Source organism: Aquarana catesbeiana, linkage group LG03 (assembly GCF_042186555.1).
Source record: "Aquarana catesbeiana isolate 2022-GZ linkage group LG03, ASM4218655v1, whole genome shotgun sequence".
Lineage (NCBI taxonomy): Eukaryota > Metazoa > Chordata > Amphibia > Anura > Ranidae > Aquarana > Aquarana catesbeiana.
In genome coordinates, this window is record NC_133326.1 from 562,652,105 (window position 1) to 562,670,595 (window position 18,491).

General features: G+C 42.3%; 2 protein-coding genes across 2 annotated transcripts in view; one reads left to right on the forward strand and one right to left on the reverse strand.

Annotated features, from left to right (window-relative positions):
- Positions 1-939: 939 nt before the first annotated feature.
- On the forward strand, positions 940-9,396 carry STMP1 (short transmembrane mitochondrial protein 1). The gene is made up of 3 exons (XM_073621802.1): positions 940-1,041; positions 3,320-3,373; positions 9,012-9,396. Exons 1-3 carry the CDS (start codon positions 1,027-1,029, stop codon positions 9,090-9,092), a joined length of 150 nt encoding a protein of 49 aa, XP_073477903.1. The 5' UTR covers positions 940-1,026; the 3' UTR covers positions 9,093-9,396.
- Positions 9,017-18,491, reverse strand: part of SLC13A4 (solute carrier family 13 member 4) — a 111,271-nt gene continuing 101,796 nt past the window's right edge. The window contains exon 16 of the mRNA XM_073621799.1: positions 9,017-15,831. Within this exon, the coding sequence (XP_073477900.1) occupies positions 15,694-15,831 (138 nt within the window). The 3' untranslated portion in view covers positions 9,017-15,693. The remainder of the gene's footprint in view (positions 15,832-18,491) is intronic.

Consider the following 18,491-nt stretch of genomic DNA (forward strand, 5'->3'; position numbering starts at 1 on the left):
TGCAGAGGCGCTTTGCCGGCAGTATAGCCGCACTGCCCCATTGATTTCAATGGGCAAGAGCGGTGTATACACCGCTCCGAAGATGCTGCTAGGACTTTTTTTCCTGTCCTGCTAGCGCACCGCTCCAGTGTGAACGCAATAGCGCCTGCAAACCGCCCCAGTGTGAAAGGGGTCTAAGACGCGTTTTAGCGTTAAAAAAAGTGCCTGTAAAGCGCCTGAAAGAAGCCTCATCTGCAATCCCAATGTGAAAGCCTGAGCCCTTTCACACTGCCAGCGCCCGAAAAATGCTGGTAAAGCAACGCTTAAGACCCTTTTCACACTGGGGCATTTTTCAGTCTTTTTTTGGGCGCTGGCAGTGTGAAAGGGCTCGGGCCATTGGCGCACCCAGCCCAGTGGGAAAAACACGAAAGCGCTGCAAAGAAGCTACTTGCAGGACTTTTTTTGATGCCCTGCCAGCGCAGCGCCCCAGTGTGAAAGCACTCGGGCTTTCACATTGGGATTGCAGATGAGGCTTCTTTCAGGCGCTTTACAGTCACTTTTTTTAACGCTAAAGCGCCTGAAAAACACCCCAGTGTGAAAGGGGTCTCAGTGTGAAAGTGTGGAAGCACTCAGACTTTCACTTTGGGATTGCAGATGAGGCTTCTTTCAGATGCTTTACAGGCGCAAAAAATAAAATAAATAATAATTTTCACATCTTGGAACTGAAAATGCTAGGCATGTAATTTCTTATTAAATAATGCTGGAGAGGTTTACCAATCTAGTTTTCAGTTGCATCTCTACAACAGTATCCTGTTAAGAGTGTGAATGCCTTCTACATCTATGGTTTATCAGCTAATTGTGCGCTTTCAGGTAAAAATCATACTGCATTCTCACTATTGGTCACTAGATGTCGCCACCGCCCATAGTGCAACCTACAAACTTGAATTGTATTGCCCTATATAAAAATGGCGTCTGGGAAGCTTCCTGCGGAAGTAGGAAGTTGAGTGCCCTGGAGTAGTTGAAGCTTGTGTAGGTCGGGGGAGCATCATGTTTCAGTTCGTGGTGAGTTATTGGAGTTTAAGAAGAGTACCTAACCTTCTCTGGTTGGGCTGGAAAGTGCCAAGGTTGTAGGATGGCAGCTCAGTGTATGTTGTAGGCAGGGATCCCTTAGCAATGTATGTAAACAGGTCTATGAGTACACATCCTTGCTCTTAGGTTTCCTTGTTTGGACTGAGATCCCCTTCATTCCTTTATAAGTGTTCCCTTTTTTTTTTTTAACTCCCATGTAATGATCTGCACCTGCGTTGAAACCCAACTCCAGCCAATAACTTTTTTTTTTTTTTTCAGTGTTGGGAGGATTTGGGAAGAGTCACAATCTATATCAGACTCTAACATGCCTCTGCTTGCTCCTAGAGAACGAACGCTAAGCCTGTGTTGCACAACGCTTTTCACGGAACCTGAGTGTCTCATCGCTACTTGTTGTGTTTTTTTTTTTCTCTGAATGAGTGGGGGGAGAGTTAAAGGATAAGTTTTCCTTTAGGGAAAAAGAATGCACTTATTATTTTATCCCCCCCCCCAGGAGCCTGCTAAGCATTGCACCTGAGATCAGTGGATTGAGGGTACAATGTCAGGCTCCTGCAGACAAGTCCTACAGCTGTCTACCTCCTTTATGGACTGTCAGTTTGAAAGCTGAAGGGCTTGTGAATGAACTACGAAGACACCCATCAGTGCCCTCGCAGTCCATTGAGGGCACTGGCAGATGGGACTTGTAGTTTCTTGAGTCACAGATCCCTATGAATGAATGACACGCCCATTTTTAAATTTGACAGCGACTGTGGGGGTGAGGAAGGTTATGTGCTGGAATATGTTCCAAAAAGGTGAACTTATCCTTTTTAGCCTGGGTTCACACCTATGCGATGTGGGAACCAGCATGATTCCAGCACTGGTTCCCGCATCTCTCCCACAGGCAGTTCACACTGCCCTCTGCGACCGCTGAGGGTGTCAATACAATGGTAATGACACCCCCAGATCAGTTCGCAGTGCGGACTGTGGTTTCAGACAGGAATTAGATCGCATGGGTTTGAACACCCATGCGATTCGATTCCAGTGCGGAGGAAAAAAAGTCCCTGCACATTTTTTAGGCTAATCCAATGCGAGTTCAGCCATACAAACTAAATGGCTGAACTCGCATTGCACAGACATCATATGTGATCGGCACCGCAGTGCGGGTGCGACTCACGTGAGATGTCTGTGTTTGCTACAGTGTAAACCTGGGTTTAAAGTTGAAGTTTAATCTACTTATATTTTACTTTCCCTGGTCATCCCCACCCACTACCCCATCAACATGCTAATAACATTTTTAAATAAATAGGGAGGAAAGGGCTGGAAGATGTTGGGTGTCTTCTGGCCAGGAAATGAGGCAGGCTGTATTTTTCAGACACCCGTACACCTACACAGGATGAACTGGATGGACTATTGTCTTTATTCAGCCTTACCTACTAGCCTTACCTGTATCTGTCTTGTTGCAACTTCTAATGCACATTGCGAAAGGCTCCTATTAGGTGGACTCTGGCAGCGGATCTGTCCAATGATCAGGCGGGTGACAGGTCCATGTTTGCTCTGTTAATGCAGAGCGAACACGGAAATGGCCCGCTTTTCTCTGTAGGCGGTCCAATGTAAATAGACCGCCTGTCTATTTCCATCTGACTGTCATCCAATCTGATCTGCCAGAGGGATGGCGAATGGATCCCCATCCGTCTGTTTTTAGCAGATAGGATCGAATGTCGGTGGGTGTCAGCACACACGTGTCCTTTGACCTAGGCTGTTCCATCGAGGGCTGTTTGGGTCCTCTTAAAAAAAGACAGGCGGACCCAATCAGGTCGGCCTGTGTGTAAGGGGCCAAAAGCTCACAGTGTGCAGTGAAATCAGATTAAGCAATATCGATCCATCTATGGGCAGGCCGGTTGTACTGAAGTCAATCCATCAATCGACTTCAGTACAACCAGCCTATCAAATTTTTTGCATGTGATCACTGCAGGTGGCTATAGCCACTAGCAGTGATCCTTGTGTTCTGCTGGCAGGGAAGGCTGCCTGCCAGCAAAGCACAGTAGTGCAGTGGGAGGGATTCTCCCATCAACACAGCTGGGGTATCAAGCGATTCTCTTTCCTTACACCCGTTGTTGAAGGAATGAAAAATGTATAATCTTTGGCTTGCTTAAGTATCCTTATCCTGGCATTAAAACTTTGTTTTGGGTGAGGTATGGATTTCTTGTTATGTATACAGACAGCTGATGTACTTATCAATGATGGTCTCTCTTCTCTTTTTGTTTCCTCTTTTCAGTTGGGGTTTGCCTTAGGGAATGTGGTGGGAATGTACTTGGCTCAGACATATGAGGTGAGTACTTGTCTAATTTATCTGGGAATATTAGGTGGGGCTTAAATGGTCAGTCCACCCTAAAGTGATTTTTCAGTGTTTGGCAGATGCTAGAGGGTTAAACCCCCCCCTAACCGTTTCTGTTAGTGATATCAGTGTGCTTTTCCCAGGCCTGCATACCTGCTGTGTCCATTATGAGGGATTCCCACAAACCTTATGCTGAGTTCCTGGGTCTGTACACCTGCTATGCCATTATGGGGGGGGGTTCCACCATACCTACACTGAGTTCCCTTGGTCTATACACCTACTATGCCCATTATGAGGGGCTCTACCATCCCAGTACTGAGTTTGTGAGCTTGCTTTACCTGTAGTGCACATTAAGGGATTTCCACCATCTCTGTGCTATTAACCTGACACATTATGAGGCACTCCCATGATCTCTGCTGGATTTTATAAATTATGGAGAATGTAAGAAGAGCTGGGACACACAAAGTTGGGTGGGGACACCCAGAACTACGAGGTCAACAGGAACAAGGCCAGGAATTATGGGTAGGAGATCAAACAGTTGGAGTATAAGGCTACTCTCAGACTGGGGCGGGCGTCGGCGGTAAAGCGGTGCTATTCGGCCGCTAGTGGAGCGGTGTTAACCCCTGTTAGCGGCCAAAAAAGGGTTAAAACCGCTTGCAAAGGCGGAGGGGCGCTTTAGGAGCGGTGAATACACTGCTCCGATAGCGCCGCAAAGATGCGGCTTGCAGGACTTTTTTGACCGTCCTGCAAGCGCACCGCTTCAGTGTGAAAGCCCTCAGGCTTTCACATTGGAGTGAATTGAGCGGCTCTTTCAGGGCGCTTTGCAGGAGCTATTTTTAGCGCTATAGCGACTGCAAAGCACCTCAGTGTGAAAGTAGCCTAAGACATACAATATACCAGGGGTGACTTTGCACATCATGCCCCACCTTTTATCTGAAACTTCACTTATGAGTAAACTAACCCTTTAAAGGTTGATTATGTATTTGTTTTACCAGAGTGCTGATTTTATTAGTATTTTATGGAAAAGAATGCAGTATAGGCGTGGCCAGTCTGTATGGTTCCTTCATTGCTGTTTGTACCCTACAGCTCTATATACAGTACAACAATCAGCCATAGCATTATGACTACTGACCAGTAAAGTGAATAGCTTTGATTATCTTGTTACAATGACACCTGAAGGTGGGTGGAATATATTAGGCAGCAAGTGAACATTTCCCTGAAGTTGATGTGTCGAAAGAAGAAAAATGGGTACTTGTAATGGTTTGAGTGACTTTGACAAGGGCCAAATTGTAATGGCTGCCCAACTAGGTCTGAACAGCTCCAAAACTGCAGCTCTGGTTCTACAGTGTTCCAAGGAAAGAAAACTGGAAAACTGGCAACAGGCTCATGAAGTGGCCAAGCCTAAAAAACAAATACAGCCACCACATCTAATGATTGGTACGCTGCAATATAATACATTTTTGTTTTGGGTTTAATACCGCTTTAATGTTTGGTCACATGTATAAATGTACGTAATATTCTCTAAAGTTGAAAATACAGCTTATTTCCATTAGGAATACAATGGATATAAAAAGTCTACACACACTTGTGTAGGCTTCTGGTGAAGCCATTCCTTTGTTGATTTGGATACCATGCTTTATGCTTTGGGCCATTGTCATGCTGAAAGATGAAGTTCCTCTTCATGTTCAGCTTTCTAGCAGAAGCCTGAAGGTTTTGTGCCAGTATTGACTGGTATTTGGAACTGTTCATAATTCCCTCTGCCTTGACCCTCTTCCAGTTGAAGGAAAAAACAGCCCCAAAGCATGATGCTGCCACCACCATGCTTCACGGTGGGTATTGTGTTCTTTTGGTGATGTGGTGTTTTTGCGCCAAACCTATCTTTTGGAATTATATCCAAAAAGTTCAACCTTGGTTTCATCAGACCATAACACACTTTCCCACATGCTTTTGGGAGACTTCAGATGTGTTTTTTCAAAATGTAGCCAGGCCTGGATGTTTTTCTTCGTAAGAAAAGGCTTCAGTGCCTGTTCCCGGTTCTCTCCCGCAGGCAGTTCCCACTGCCCTCTGCGAGCTGCTGTGGGTGTCAATACAATGTTAATGACACCCCCAGATCGGTTCATAGATCGCAGTGTGAACTCGCACAGAAATCAGATCGCGTTGGTGGGAAAAAAAAAGTCCCTGCAATATTTTCCTGTGAATCCAATGCGAGTTCAGCCATGCAACTGTATTGCTAAACTCGCATTGCACAGATATCGCATGCGATCGGCACCGCGGTGTGGGTGCAAATCTCATGGGATGTCTATGTTCGCACAAGTGTGAATCTGGGCTTAAGGTGGGAAAGGTTCTGAAAGGATTTATCTTTTTTTACATCACAGAAACCTGATATTTTACCAGGGGTGTGTAGACTTTTTATATCCACTGTAGGTTTCTCTTTACATATAATTTTATAGTCTTAGGTTTTTTTTGTAATTTTTTTTTTTATTTAATTTTTTTTTTTTTAAGTATGTCTAAAGCCAAAAGTTTGATAAAGTGAAGCAGGGTTAAAAAGCACTGGATAGCAATATAAATTTAACCGTTTCCCACACTGTCTAAAAATAAGAGAAACATTTTGGCTGCGACATACACCGTCGCTAGGCTATTTATTTCAGCTAAAATCTTCCCATAAGATTAAATGTGGGTTTAACATATTTTAGGAATGTTCTTTTTCTGTAAAAGCCTCCCTTGTGTAGACATCCAAAAGATCTCAGACTGCTGCTGGGAGCCATCATCTTGGATGTGATGTCAGCAGACTCATAGCTGCCACTTAAGTGACACTTTATAGCTTCTTTACTTATTGGAGCTCTGTTAGGTAACCAGTACTTCCAGGTATGGGGGAACATGTATTTCAGTCCATCTATCACTTTTAACGGAACTATCACAGCAATTCTGGTAATGTATCTTTTTGTATTGAGTATTGTACAATACGGTGTAAGTGTTTTAGGCAGGTGTGAAGAAATGCTGTAAAGTAAGAATGCTTTCAAAAATATATATTTTGTTTGTTTATTTTAATCCTATTTACAAAATGAGCAAACGGAAGAAAACTAACTTGAATCAATATCTGGTGTGACTACCATTTTGGCTTTAAACCAGCACACTTTGTAAACTTGCACAAAGTCAAGTATTTTGTAGGATTGGAGTCAGGTATTAATAATTTCATATGTAGGTTCAAACAGTCATGACCTAAAACAAAAACAGCTGTGTAGGAGGGTTAAAACTGGGTGAGGAACAGCCAAACTTTGCTAAGGTGAGGTTGTGGAAGACTGTTTCATGTTACAGGTCATAAACCATAGCAAGACAGACCACAGTAACAAGACCCAAGGTAGTTGAACTGTATCAGCAGGGTCTCTTAAAAGATTTCAAAGCGGACTGAGGCTTCAAGATGGGCTGCTCAAGTTTCTTTGAGGAACGGACAGCGTTGATGACTGTAGATGTAGTGGTTGGCCAAGGAAACTTCATGCAGCAGATGAAAGGCCCATCATGCTTACTTCCCTTCAACATCGGAATGTCCAGCATTGCCTTCAGCACAGAACTGGTGGGACCCAGTACACCCATCTACTGTCTACAGAAGTGGTATTCATGGAATAATTGTGGCCAAAATGCCACACCTCTGACATGGAAACAAGGTTAAGCGACTTAACCATGCACAAAATCATAGCCACTGGGGTGCAGAAAATGGAGTTGGAGATTTGGTCAGGATCAATGGTGTCCCCAATGCTGAGAAATACAGGCAGATACTTATCCATCATGCTTTACCATCTGGGAGGTGTGTGATTGGCTCCAAATTTATTCTGCAGCAGGACAACCACCCCAAACATACAGCCAATGTCATTAAGAAATATCTGCAGAGTAAAGAACAAGGAGTCCTGGAAGTGATGGTTTGGCCCCCACAGAGCCCTGTTCTCAACATCTCGTCTGTCTGGGATTACATGAAGAGACAGAAGGATTTGGGGCAGCCTACATCCACAGAAGATATTGTTAGTTCTCCAAGATGTTTGGAACAACCTACCGAGTTCTTTCAAAAACTGCAAGTGTACCTAGAAGAATTTGTTTTGAGGGGAAAGGGTGGTCACATCAAATTTTGATTTGGATTTCTCTTCTGTTCATTTACTTTCCATTTTGTTCATTGATAAAAAATAAACTATTGACACTTCTAACATTTCTGAACACATTCTTAATTTACAGCATTTTTTTACACCTGCCCAAAACATTTGCATAGTAGTTTGTGTGTGTATATAAGTAAATAATCCCAGGAATCTTTAGTCTTAAACTGTCACTTTGTAGACCTTTTTAATTATGTTAGAGGGCTGAATAAATACCATACTTTCCAGATATAGGGGAGAAGGTCACATGCTCCCCTTCCTCCCGCAGTGAACAACGGAGCAGCCAGTCATTAATCCTGAGCACACTCATGGGGGTTTGGAGAGGAGGTCAATGGACGTGTGTAAATTCTGACATGCTGGCTTCTAACCCTGTTTCTGCAGGTGAACAAGGTGCTGCAGAAGCACAGGGAAGGTAAGTATCAGGGTTTGCCTATCAAGAGACCCTGTCACTGTGCCCTGGTGACTGGTTCCCCTTTTAAGGGATTTTCCATATACAGTATGTGTGTCCATACTGTGAATGTCTCTAACATTGTTTATTTTTTGGATCTGAATGCAGGTGTATGGGTTTTCTGTGTGCCCATGTATACAGCTGCATAAAGATCAGTAAAGTCATGCCGCATTCAAATCTGTAAAATCAAAACAGAAAAATCTCTGCATTTTTCGGGTCTACATATGGACCTTATTTAATGCTGTTTGCATGTAAATGTTTACATGCGTGGAGTGTAAATGTACTGTATCGAAGCCACTGGCATCCCAGCAAGGAACAATGTTAGGTGGCAATAGCTGCCTGCATCCTAGCAGCTAAGAATGCTAAGCAACAATTGCTGCCTGCATCCTAGTAACACAAGATGCTAGGCGTCCATTACCGTCTGCTTTCTAGCAACCAATAGGCTGCATTACCATTTAAGGACCAAACCTATTCCCAGCATTTGTTCTTTACAAGTTAACATCCATTTTTTTTTTTTATAATGTGAAAAATATTACGCCAATTAAATTGATACCTAACATGTCATGCTTTATAATTGCGCACACTCATGGAATGGCGACAAAATCTCCATAGGCATCGCTTTAAAATTTTTTACACTATGCATGTAAATATTATACAAATGTTACATGCACACGGCGTTTGAACAACTTAAATGCAGGATCTTGCTGCCAACATTGCAAAACTCCATATAACCATGTGCATGTAGCCTAATAACATGGCACAGGGTTTGTCTTCGAACTCCCCCTTTCTACCCATATTATTGCAAGCATGTACAAAGAGCTTTGTACACATTCAGTGTAAACCACCTGTAATTGTTTTTGTTCAGTGAGGGTGCTGACTGCATTTCCTGACACAGATCACCACATGGTGTAGTGCTTGCACAACAAGGTCCTGAAAATGTGGCACAGCGAATAAAAGTGGCATCAAATTCCTTTAAATAAGATTAAAACTCATTGCAATGACTTGGTTTCTCATTAATCCTTTTTTCTTTCCTCTTCTTCTTAAGGTGCCTGACCTATCAAAAAAATTTGAAAACTTCAAGAAAGATCTAGAAGCTAAAAAGAAACCCCCGAGCGACAAGTCTTAGTGCTGCATCTTGGCCAGGAATCCCTGTGTCTCTGGTCTACATCTCTATATATCTATAAGATCCTTGGGGCAGATGACATTGAGGACGTACGCACTCGGGAACTATATTAGTCAGTGTTGACATTCTTTCCAGCAGAAATGTCTTTTGTGGGTCATCCTACCCCCTTGCCCCAACAGAGTGCATATTACGATTGACTCTGCGATCGGAAAACCTAGATAAACTTTAGGCTGCATCTTTCGAAAGATAACTGATGCTTTTAGCTTTAGAGGGTTTAATAAAGTTTGATAACTTACCATAAAAACAAGGTGTCATTTGTTTACATTAGAAAATGATCACTGTGAATTGTGAGTTCTAAACAGTACAGCCCTTTGTGTAATAACATAAATAATGCTTATGCTGTCACCATAACTGACAGGTCATACAAAGATCAGAGTTTTGGAGCTCTGGATTCCCCAATTTGGCTTTTTTTTTTTTTTTATCACAGTGGAGAGGAACTTCTGATGTAGAGGTTTCCAAAAGGGAGCACTCAATTACACAGGAAACAGCCTCTTGGATCAATGCATCAAAGTCATTTAAGTCCAGATATAATAATGTAATGTTAAAAATTCAATGCATTTTCAGGTTTCACATCTGCTGCCAGTTTTTTTTTGTTTTTCTTTAAATTTTTGCACACATTTTAGGCTTGATGATCAGTAACATTCCCCCAAAATATATAAAAGATGGAGACCCTGGAAAATTAAAATTATGGTTGTTTATTTTTTTTATGTTACATGATATTAGCACAGTTGTTTATCAAACCCATATTTTCAGAAAAAAAAATTACAGTAAAGTTAACTTTAGTGCACAGAAATCTATTACTCAATCTGGGGATGCTTCCTGCATCATTATAATGGTGCACGAAACTGTAAAAAGTGGCACGTGCCACATTAACCGAGCAGGTAGACCTTTTTCAGGTATATCTGCGCCACATGCTCCAGTTTCTATTTCAGTGTTAAAGGAGTTGTAAAGGCAGAAGGTGTGTTATCTTAATGCATTTTCTGAGAGGGGGCAGGTCCGGGTCGTGGCTCTGAATAGACACAGGGAACTGTGGCTCGGGTGCCCCCATAGCTGGCTGCTTGCTGTGGGGTCACTGAATAGGAGCAAGGGGCCAGGATCACTGAAGAGGGACCAGAGAAGAGGATGATTTGGACTGCTCTGTGCAAATCCACTGCGACAGAGCAGGTAAGTATAATATGTTTGTTATTTTTATAGGGAAAAAAAAGAGTTTACAATCACTTTAAATATAAACTAGTGTAAGTCTTCACCTGTTTAAAAAAGCTGCTGCAAATTCCTGCCAGGTTTGACCTTGTTAATATGGAATGGGAGTTCTCAGCAGACAGCTAACATTCCTTTCTCTGCCCATGCAAGCAAAACACTTCATGAGCAGAGCCTGAAGGGGATGAACAGAGATTAGAGCATGCAGCTCCAGCTCTTTGTTCTCTGTGCTGTGACCGTCATGGACACGGCAGAACAGAGAACTGACTGCTCCCAACAAATAAAGGGGCTTGTGCCCTTTTGGTAAACACTTCAATTAGAGCTGCATGATTCTGGGTAAAACGAGAATCGCCCCTTTTTTTTTTTTTTTTTTTTTTTTATATTCATTAAAGTGTATTGTTCCCCAAAAAATTGCGTTTGAAAGACTGTTGTGCCAATACAGTGTGACATAAAATATTGCAACAACCGCCATTTTATTCTCTAGGGTCTCTGCTAAAAAAAATATATATATAAAATGTTTGGAAGTTCTACATTTTCTAGCAAAAAATACTGATATTAACTTGTAAGCAACAAGTGTCAGAAAAAGGTTTAGTCTTTTAGTCAGGCGTCTCAAACTAGCGGCCCTCCAGCTGTTGCGGGACTACAAGTCCCATCATGCCTCTGCCTATAGGAGTCATGTTTGTAACTGTCAGCCTTGCAATGCCTCGTGGGAATTGTAGTTCTGCAACAGCTGGAGGGCCACCAGTTTCAGATCCCTGCTTTAAGTGGTTAAACTGACCTCATTTACAGACTAAAGCTCTTTCTTTTGATCTAAAAGAGCCAAATGATAAACTGTGTGTGTGTGTATACATATATTTTCTTAACGATTAATTGTGCAGCTCTAACTTCAATACAGAGGACTGTTACCCCCTAGAAAAGTGTATTGAGTACACACCGCTCTAAATGCAAGATCCCGAGCTGTCAAGGCAAACCTGGGTGTCTGGATACTTTTGAAGAAAGGGAAAAATGTGCAGCACATCCAAAGATAAAAGTATTTACCTTTATGCGATATCCATTCAAAAGTTACTGACATCTTTGGATGTACCGCATGTTTTTCTTTCTTCACTTTCACATCCTTCCTGCCCAGGCCAGTTTTCAGCTTTCAGTGTTGTCGCGGTTTGAATGACAATTGTGCAGTCATGCAACACTGTACCCAAAGAACATTTATTTATTTTTTAATTTTTTTTTTTTTTTTTTTTGAGACAGATAGTGCTTTCTTTTGGTGGTAATTAATCACTGATGTGTGCTGATGAGGCTGCACTGAAGGTCACTGATGAGGAAGCATTAATATGCTGCACTGACAGGCATCAACTGAAGGGCAGCACTGATGGGGCTGCACTGATTATCAGGGCAGATGTCCTCACTGAGGAATGCTGCTTATCGGCTCTCCTCTTGCGTTGTCAGCGTGAGGAAAGGAATGCTGATAACCAGCATTTCCTATTTACACTGTGGTTGGATTCAGCAGATCACATGTTAAAGAGCCTATGTCATAGGCTCTTTACCATGATGAGTGATGCACTGTGTCTAAGGGACACTGCGCATCACTGATTGCCACGCTGCGTGCCCCATTCTGAAGTCTGTCATATGACGTCCAATCAGAACGGTATAGCCACCATCTGGCCGTCAATCCACTATAGGCCAGGTGGGATGGTGTTATTATGAGCAACATCTGCTCCTTTTCTAGGTTTAGAAGTCATGAAAGCATGGTGCTTCCACAACTTTGTTAATTCCCCCCAATTAGTTGGTAAAATATAATAGATGGGGTTTTGTTGAGTAAATACATACCAAACATGTCAAGTTTTAAAAGTGCACGTGCCAGTGAAATGGTGACAACCTACAGTGTCCTAAATTGTCTATAGGCAATACTTTAAATTGATGAGATGTAATGGCTTTTAAAGTTAATTGAACAATGGCCCTATGACAACCTCCCTATATGATAGCATTAGGGAAACATCAGGGTGTTGGTGGCAGCAAGAGGATTAAAAGGCCCCCTTTCATCAGGGCTTTAGGCACCGCTAAACCCTAACTGGATGAAGGTTTGGTAAAACACTGTATATTATAAACACCTATAATTTATTATTACAGGTACCTTTATAGCTCATCAATTTACGCAGCACTTTACATATATATTATACATTCACATCGTATTTTTTATTTTGCTATAATGTTTTCATTTTTTTCCTTCATCTCCAAGCTGCTGATCCCTTTCAGCCCCTTCTTGTCTGCATATCATTGCTTTCCACCAGCTTTTTGCTAGTGACAGTTGTAGACCATGTCTGCACCATGTGTGTCGGCACGACTTCTTTTAGAATCCACCAGGGGTACATGCAGCATTGCAGGAGCGCAATTGGGAGACAGGGATAGAGAGTTGTTACCCCATAATAGGAAGTGTCTGAACAGGGACCTCTGTGGTATGTTCACCAGGGATTGTTTTAATGAAAGCTGCAGATTTTACAAAGCTTGAACATGGCTTCAAATTTCATTAACATGTTAGAAATGATGTCAGATTTCAGTGATAGGATTTAGCTTTACTGTAAAGATGTAGAGCAACAAAAAACTGATCTGCTGTTGCTCGGACCACTGTTTTAGCTGTGAAGAAGGAAGCCCCTTTAGAAAATCTAAAACGTGTTGAATATTTAATGGGTAACAATAAACTATTTATAGATTTCAATATCTGTCTGGCTCTCCCTGCTCTGTTTTTTGATGGGTATATATGCAGACCTTTAAATTTTAGCTACCATGTGTGGCCTCTTGTTAAGCACCTCATTAACTTAACTAAAACCAAGCTTAGTTTCCATGATGCTCTCGACCTTCTCCAGCAATGTCCTCATAACTAGGGGACTTTGAGATAATGATCATTTAAAACAATAGTATTTACAAAACAAGTAAGCTTCGTTTTCCATGGCTCTAGAACAGCCAGGTTTTCATTGATGGGGAGCAAGGCACTGATCTGTGACTCAACACAACACAGCTCCACTGTAGTGTGAAATTCTTCCTGACTTTACCTTCAGCCATGGCCAAAAGTTTTGAGAATGACACAAATATTAATTTTCACAAATTCTGCTGCTTCAGTGTTTTTAGATCTTTTTGTCAGATGTTACTATGGTATACTGACGTATAACTACAACCATTTCATAAGTGTCAAAGGCTTTTATGGACAATTACAAGAAGTTTATGCAAAGAGTCAATATTTGCAGTGTTGACCCTTCTTTTTCAAGACCTTTGCAATTCGTCCTGGCATGATGTCAATCAACTTCTGGGCCACATCCTGACTGATGGCAACCCATTCTTGCAAAACCAATGCTTGGTGTTTGTCATAATTTGTGGGGGGATTTTTTTGCTCACCCATCTCTTGAGGATTGACCACAAGTTCTCAATGGGCTTAAGGTCTGGATAGTTTCCTGGCCATGGACCCAAAATTTTGATGTTTTGTTCCCCAAGCCACTTAGTTATCACTTTTTCCTTATGGCAAGGTGCTCCTTCATGCTGGAAAAGGCATTGTTTGTCACCAAACTGTTCTTGGATGGTTGGAAAAAGCTCTCGAAAGATGTTTTTGTATCATTCTTTATTTATGGCTGTGTTCTTAGGCAAAGTTGTGAGAGCGTGCACTTGGCTGAGAAGCAACCCCACACGATTGGTCTCAGGATGCTTTACTGTTGGCATGATACAGGACTGATAGTAGCGCTCACCTTTTCTTCTCTGGACAAGGTTTTTTTCCGGATGCCCCAAACAATTGGAAAGGGGATTCATCAGAGAAAATTACTTTACTCCAGTCCTCAGCAGTCCAGCACCTGTACCATGTGAAGGATATCAGTCCGTCCCTAAAGATTTTCCTGGAGAGAAGTGGCTTCTTTGCTGCCCTTCTTGACACCAGACCATCCTCCAAAAGTCTCCATCTCACTGTGCGTGTAGATGCCCTCACACCTGCCTGCTGCCATTCCTGAGTAAGCTCTGCACTGGTGGTGCCCCGATCCCACAGCTGAATCAACTGTAGGAGATGGTTCTAGCACTTGCTGGACGTTCTTAGACACCCTGAAGCCTTCTTCACAAATGCAGTGAAAATGTGTTTTAAGGGATTAAGTTCATTTTCATAGCAAAGAGGGACTTCTCAATTAATTGCAATTCATCTGATCACTCTTCATAACATTCTGGAGTATATGCAAATTGCCATCATAAAAACTGAGGCAGCAGACTTTGTGTAAATTAATATTTGTGTAATTCTCAATTTTTGGCCATGGCTGTATTTTGTTTTGTAGACCCATAGTCAGCAAAAGCCTTTGTTTAATGCCTTTCCTGGAAAAAGAGCTAAGATGGTCATGTGACATAGGGGAGGATCAGTGTTTTAAGTAGAGCTGGTTTGCCAAACTTAACTCACCCCAAACTTCTTCACTAGAGACCATGTGACGTGTGACTACATTAGTCACTGGACCCATTGGGCAGAGGAAGTCTGGAGCAGTGGTTTCCCCCAGGAACTGCAAGCATTAAATAAACCTGTCATAATTGAAAAATGGACTCCTCACAAAATTTCTGGTTGACTGGCTTATGACTGATAGTGTCTGTAATATTTTAAGATTCACTGACCTGGAATAAATATGCAAATCAAAAAAGTTGGAAAAGTAAGAAAACAAGACTTTGTCTGCATTCCTGTTCCAGGTCAGTGATTCAAAGTACTGAAGCAAGTGGATCAGCATGATAGCCAAGGAGCTAGCATTTGCAGGAGAGGAGAGACCAGTGGTGGCGGCATGTTTCTGATGACTGGTTTACTTTAAATGGCTGCATGGAGTGGTGCGGGAGCAAGGAGACAGTATGCTGGGGACTTACCCGATTACATCAAACCTGTTGCTTTGTTCTGCATAGACAAATATGCTTGTTTTAGGTTTCTATGCATTTTGAAACTAGAAATTAATGTCATAATTTACTATTCTATTCAGTCTGCTTAAAAGGGACCCTGTTAAAAAGCAGAATACCCATGTAAGAAGTATAAGATAGAAGCATCATGTCCAGGGTGGAGAAACAACCTGTTCTGAGGCTTTTCACACTGGTGTTTTGCATTTTGATAGAATCCTTTAAAATGCTACATGGACACTAAAAAATGGGCCCCTACAAACTGGTGTAATGGGGGGGGGGGAATGTAAAGGGATTACATTTAGGTCATACAAAAGCAGACAGCAGCTGTCGGTGAAAATGAGTTGTCCTTTGGTGTGCAGCTCTCTCGCAGGCCTGTTGGGAACTCTCTGGTGCTCTCTGTTCTGCTATTGCGACACAGATGTTCCAGTAGTCCCGGTCGACCCCGGGTACCCAGGCCGGCTCACAGGTGCTCTGTGGTGTTGTGAATCATTGCCCATTCTGGGAATGTGTCCAGCTGAAAGAGGCTGATGCCCCAGGTGTTAATAGCCACCATGATGATACTCAGACCAATCAGGTTCACTCCTAGGCCTGCCTTCACCTGCAAGAAGACAGCATTTAGAACAAAGTATACAAGCTACAGACTTCAGTGTAGTAAAAGAACACAAGTAATAAGACCCTTTTCACATGGGCCAGATCCAGTTTTGCTCAGCAAAGGATACATCTGCTGATCCCCTGCTGAGCGGACAGGAGCTATTGCATGACAGGTCCGTGACCGCTCTGCATATGCAGAGCTGACACGGACACACCCTGCTCTCCTCTATGGGCAGTTTGATGTAAAAAGACCAGCTGTCTTCTTACACCCAACTGCCATCCGATTCGGGCAGTCAGAGGGGAATGAATCCCCCTTCTGTTTGTTTTTATTGGTCGGAGGTAGCCGGGTGTCCGTGTACATCCGATTACCCAAAGAGGAGAATGGAGGGTCCAGTTGAGTCCTTGTGAAAGGGGCCTAACAGCAGCTGCCATAACGAAAATGATCAATCCTTAAAACAAACAATGAGTGAGGACTCAATCCTCTAAAACTCAATTCTCATTCCCAGGGCAACAGAGAGATTTAAAAAATGCCTAGAGACAGGCAGTCTTATCGAAACGCGTTTGAGTGGTGTTGTGGTTATTGATATGGCGACACCCACAGAATAGATTTGAGCTAAAACTTGTATTCTACACTGCCACATAAGTCGCCATTGTGCTGCTGGCTGGAGCTGTGTCAGCATTCATTAGTTATCTTTCTTTTTAGCATCTTGATTTCCTGTCCTAGGGCCTAAGGATTTGTTATTTACTATTTTTTTTTTTTTTTATTACTTACTTTATGCTTGCTAGTAATTAATGATTGAGGAAGAGTTGACTGACACAGAGGCAAGGAGAGAAGCTTACCTAGCTGGATTGTGAAACATTTTAAAGAGTTTGTTACCCCAACACGTCATATTCCTGATATGGGCCTGCTGTACCATGTACTTGTATGAGAAAGTCTCCTGTTCCCTTTGTATTGCTTCCTTTGTGTGAAATCCCTGGTCTTCCTGCTAGTTCCCTTGCTTTCCTATTAAAAACTGACCACACTAAGCAGGAGAGCACACTGTGGTCAGTTCTCTAGCTATGCTGGGAACTCTGTGTACTCTCCTCCAATGATCAGACTTGTCCTGACATGCCCACGCTGCACAGCCATTCACTGGGAAGCTCAGTGTGCTGCTGCTTCTCCTCCCCCAGCTCTTATGCAGCTGAGAACAGAGGGAATGTGATCACTTATAAAAAAAGGCAAAAAAGGTATTTATAATGTGTTTTTTTATATCTATACAAACATGTTTTGCCTTTCAATTTTATTTTAAACTGAATGGGTTGTTTTACAAGGTGATTGTTTACAATTGCTTTAAAGGGTTAGTTCACCTTTACAATAAAATTTACTCATGAATTCCAGCATCCCTAATAAACTAAATAAATAAAAAACAAACACTGCTCAGGTTTCTAAATAGAGATATCTTTTCAATGTCATACCTGTAGGCCATGCACAGACTCTCCCAAGCCTGTCCTAAAAACTCCTAGGTAGACAACCATTCCCCTACCCTGCCTAATGGCAAGATATGCCGTACATAGGGGACATGGTGCCCGCATCACAGGAACAAGCGCTCCAGCTTATTCAAAACCCATGCAGTGTGCTGTCTCCCCCTCTGTTACAGCAGTGGCTGAGCTCAGCCTTGTGCAACAGAGGGGAGAGCATTCATTGCACAAGCATGGGTGTTGAACCAGAGCACTTGTTCTATAAAGCTGAGCAATTCAGCACGTCCTCTAATCTAGGCAGGACGGAGGGTTTGCATACCTAGGAGTTTTTTGTACAAGAGTGGGAGAGGGATGCTTGACCTCCAGGTATGGAATTGAAAAATACAGTTTTCAAAACCTGAGCAGTGTTTTTTTTTTTTAAGGTACTGGGGATGCTGAAATGTGTGGGCAATTGTATTGTAAAGATGAACTAACCCAATAATGAGCAGGAGTATGTAAAGGCATTTTACTTTTTTGTTACTCTAATGCCCTGTACACACGGTCGGATTTTGTGGCGGAAAAAGTGCGATCGGATTGTGTTGTCAGAAATTCCGATCGTGTGTGGGCTCCATTGGACTTTTTCCGTCGGAATTTCCGACACACAAAGTTTGAGAGCAGGATATAAAATTTTCCGACAACAAAATCTGATTGGATAAATTCCGATCGTGTGTACACAAATCCGACGCACAAAGTTCCACGCATGCTCAGAATAAATTAAGAGACAAAAGCTATTGGCTACTGCCCCGTTTATAGTCACGACGTATGTGTTTTATGTCACCGCGTTCAGAATGATCAGATTTTCCAACAACTTTGTGCGACCGTCTGTATGCAAGACAAGTTTGAGCCAAAATCCCTCGGAAAATGTCCAATCGTGTGTACAGGGCATGAGAATTGAGTTTGAGACCTGAGGAGAGCACTAACTGATGTTTTAAACACTTAGAATTAGTTAAAGTGTTACTAAACCCACAACAGCAAAATAATTCTGCACAGTGCATATAAAAAGTCTACACACCCCTGTTAAAATATCAGGTTTCTGTGATGTAAAAAAAATGAGACAAAGAAAAATCATTTCAGAAGTTTTTCCATCTTTTAATATGACCTATAAACTGTACAACTCAGTTGAACAACAAACTGAAATCTTTTAGGTGGAGGGAAGTAGAAATTAAAAAA

Bases quoted from the DNA above. Each gene is read 5' to 3' on its own strand.
- STMP1 (XM_073621802.1), top strand. The intron at 3,374-9,011 runs GTGAGTACTTGT...CTTCTTCTTAAG, and splicing joins ACTTGGCTCAGACATATGAG to GTGCCTGACCTATCAAAAAA.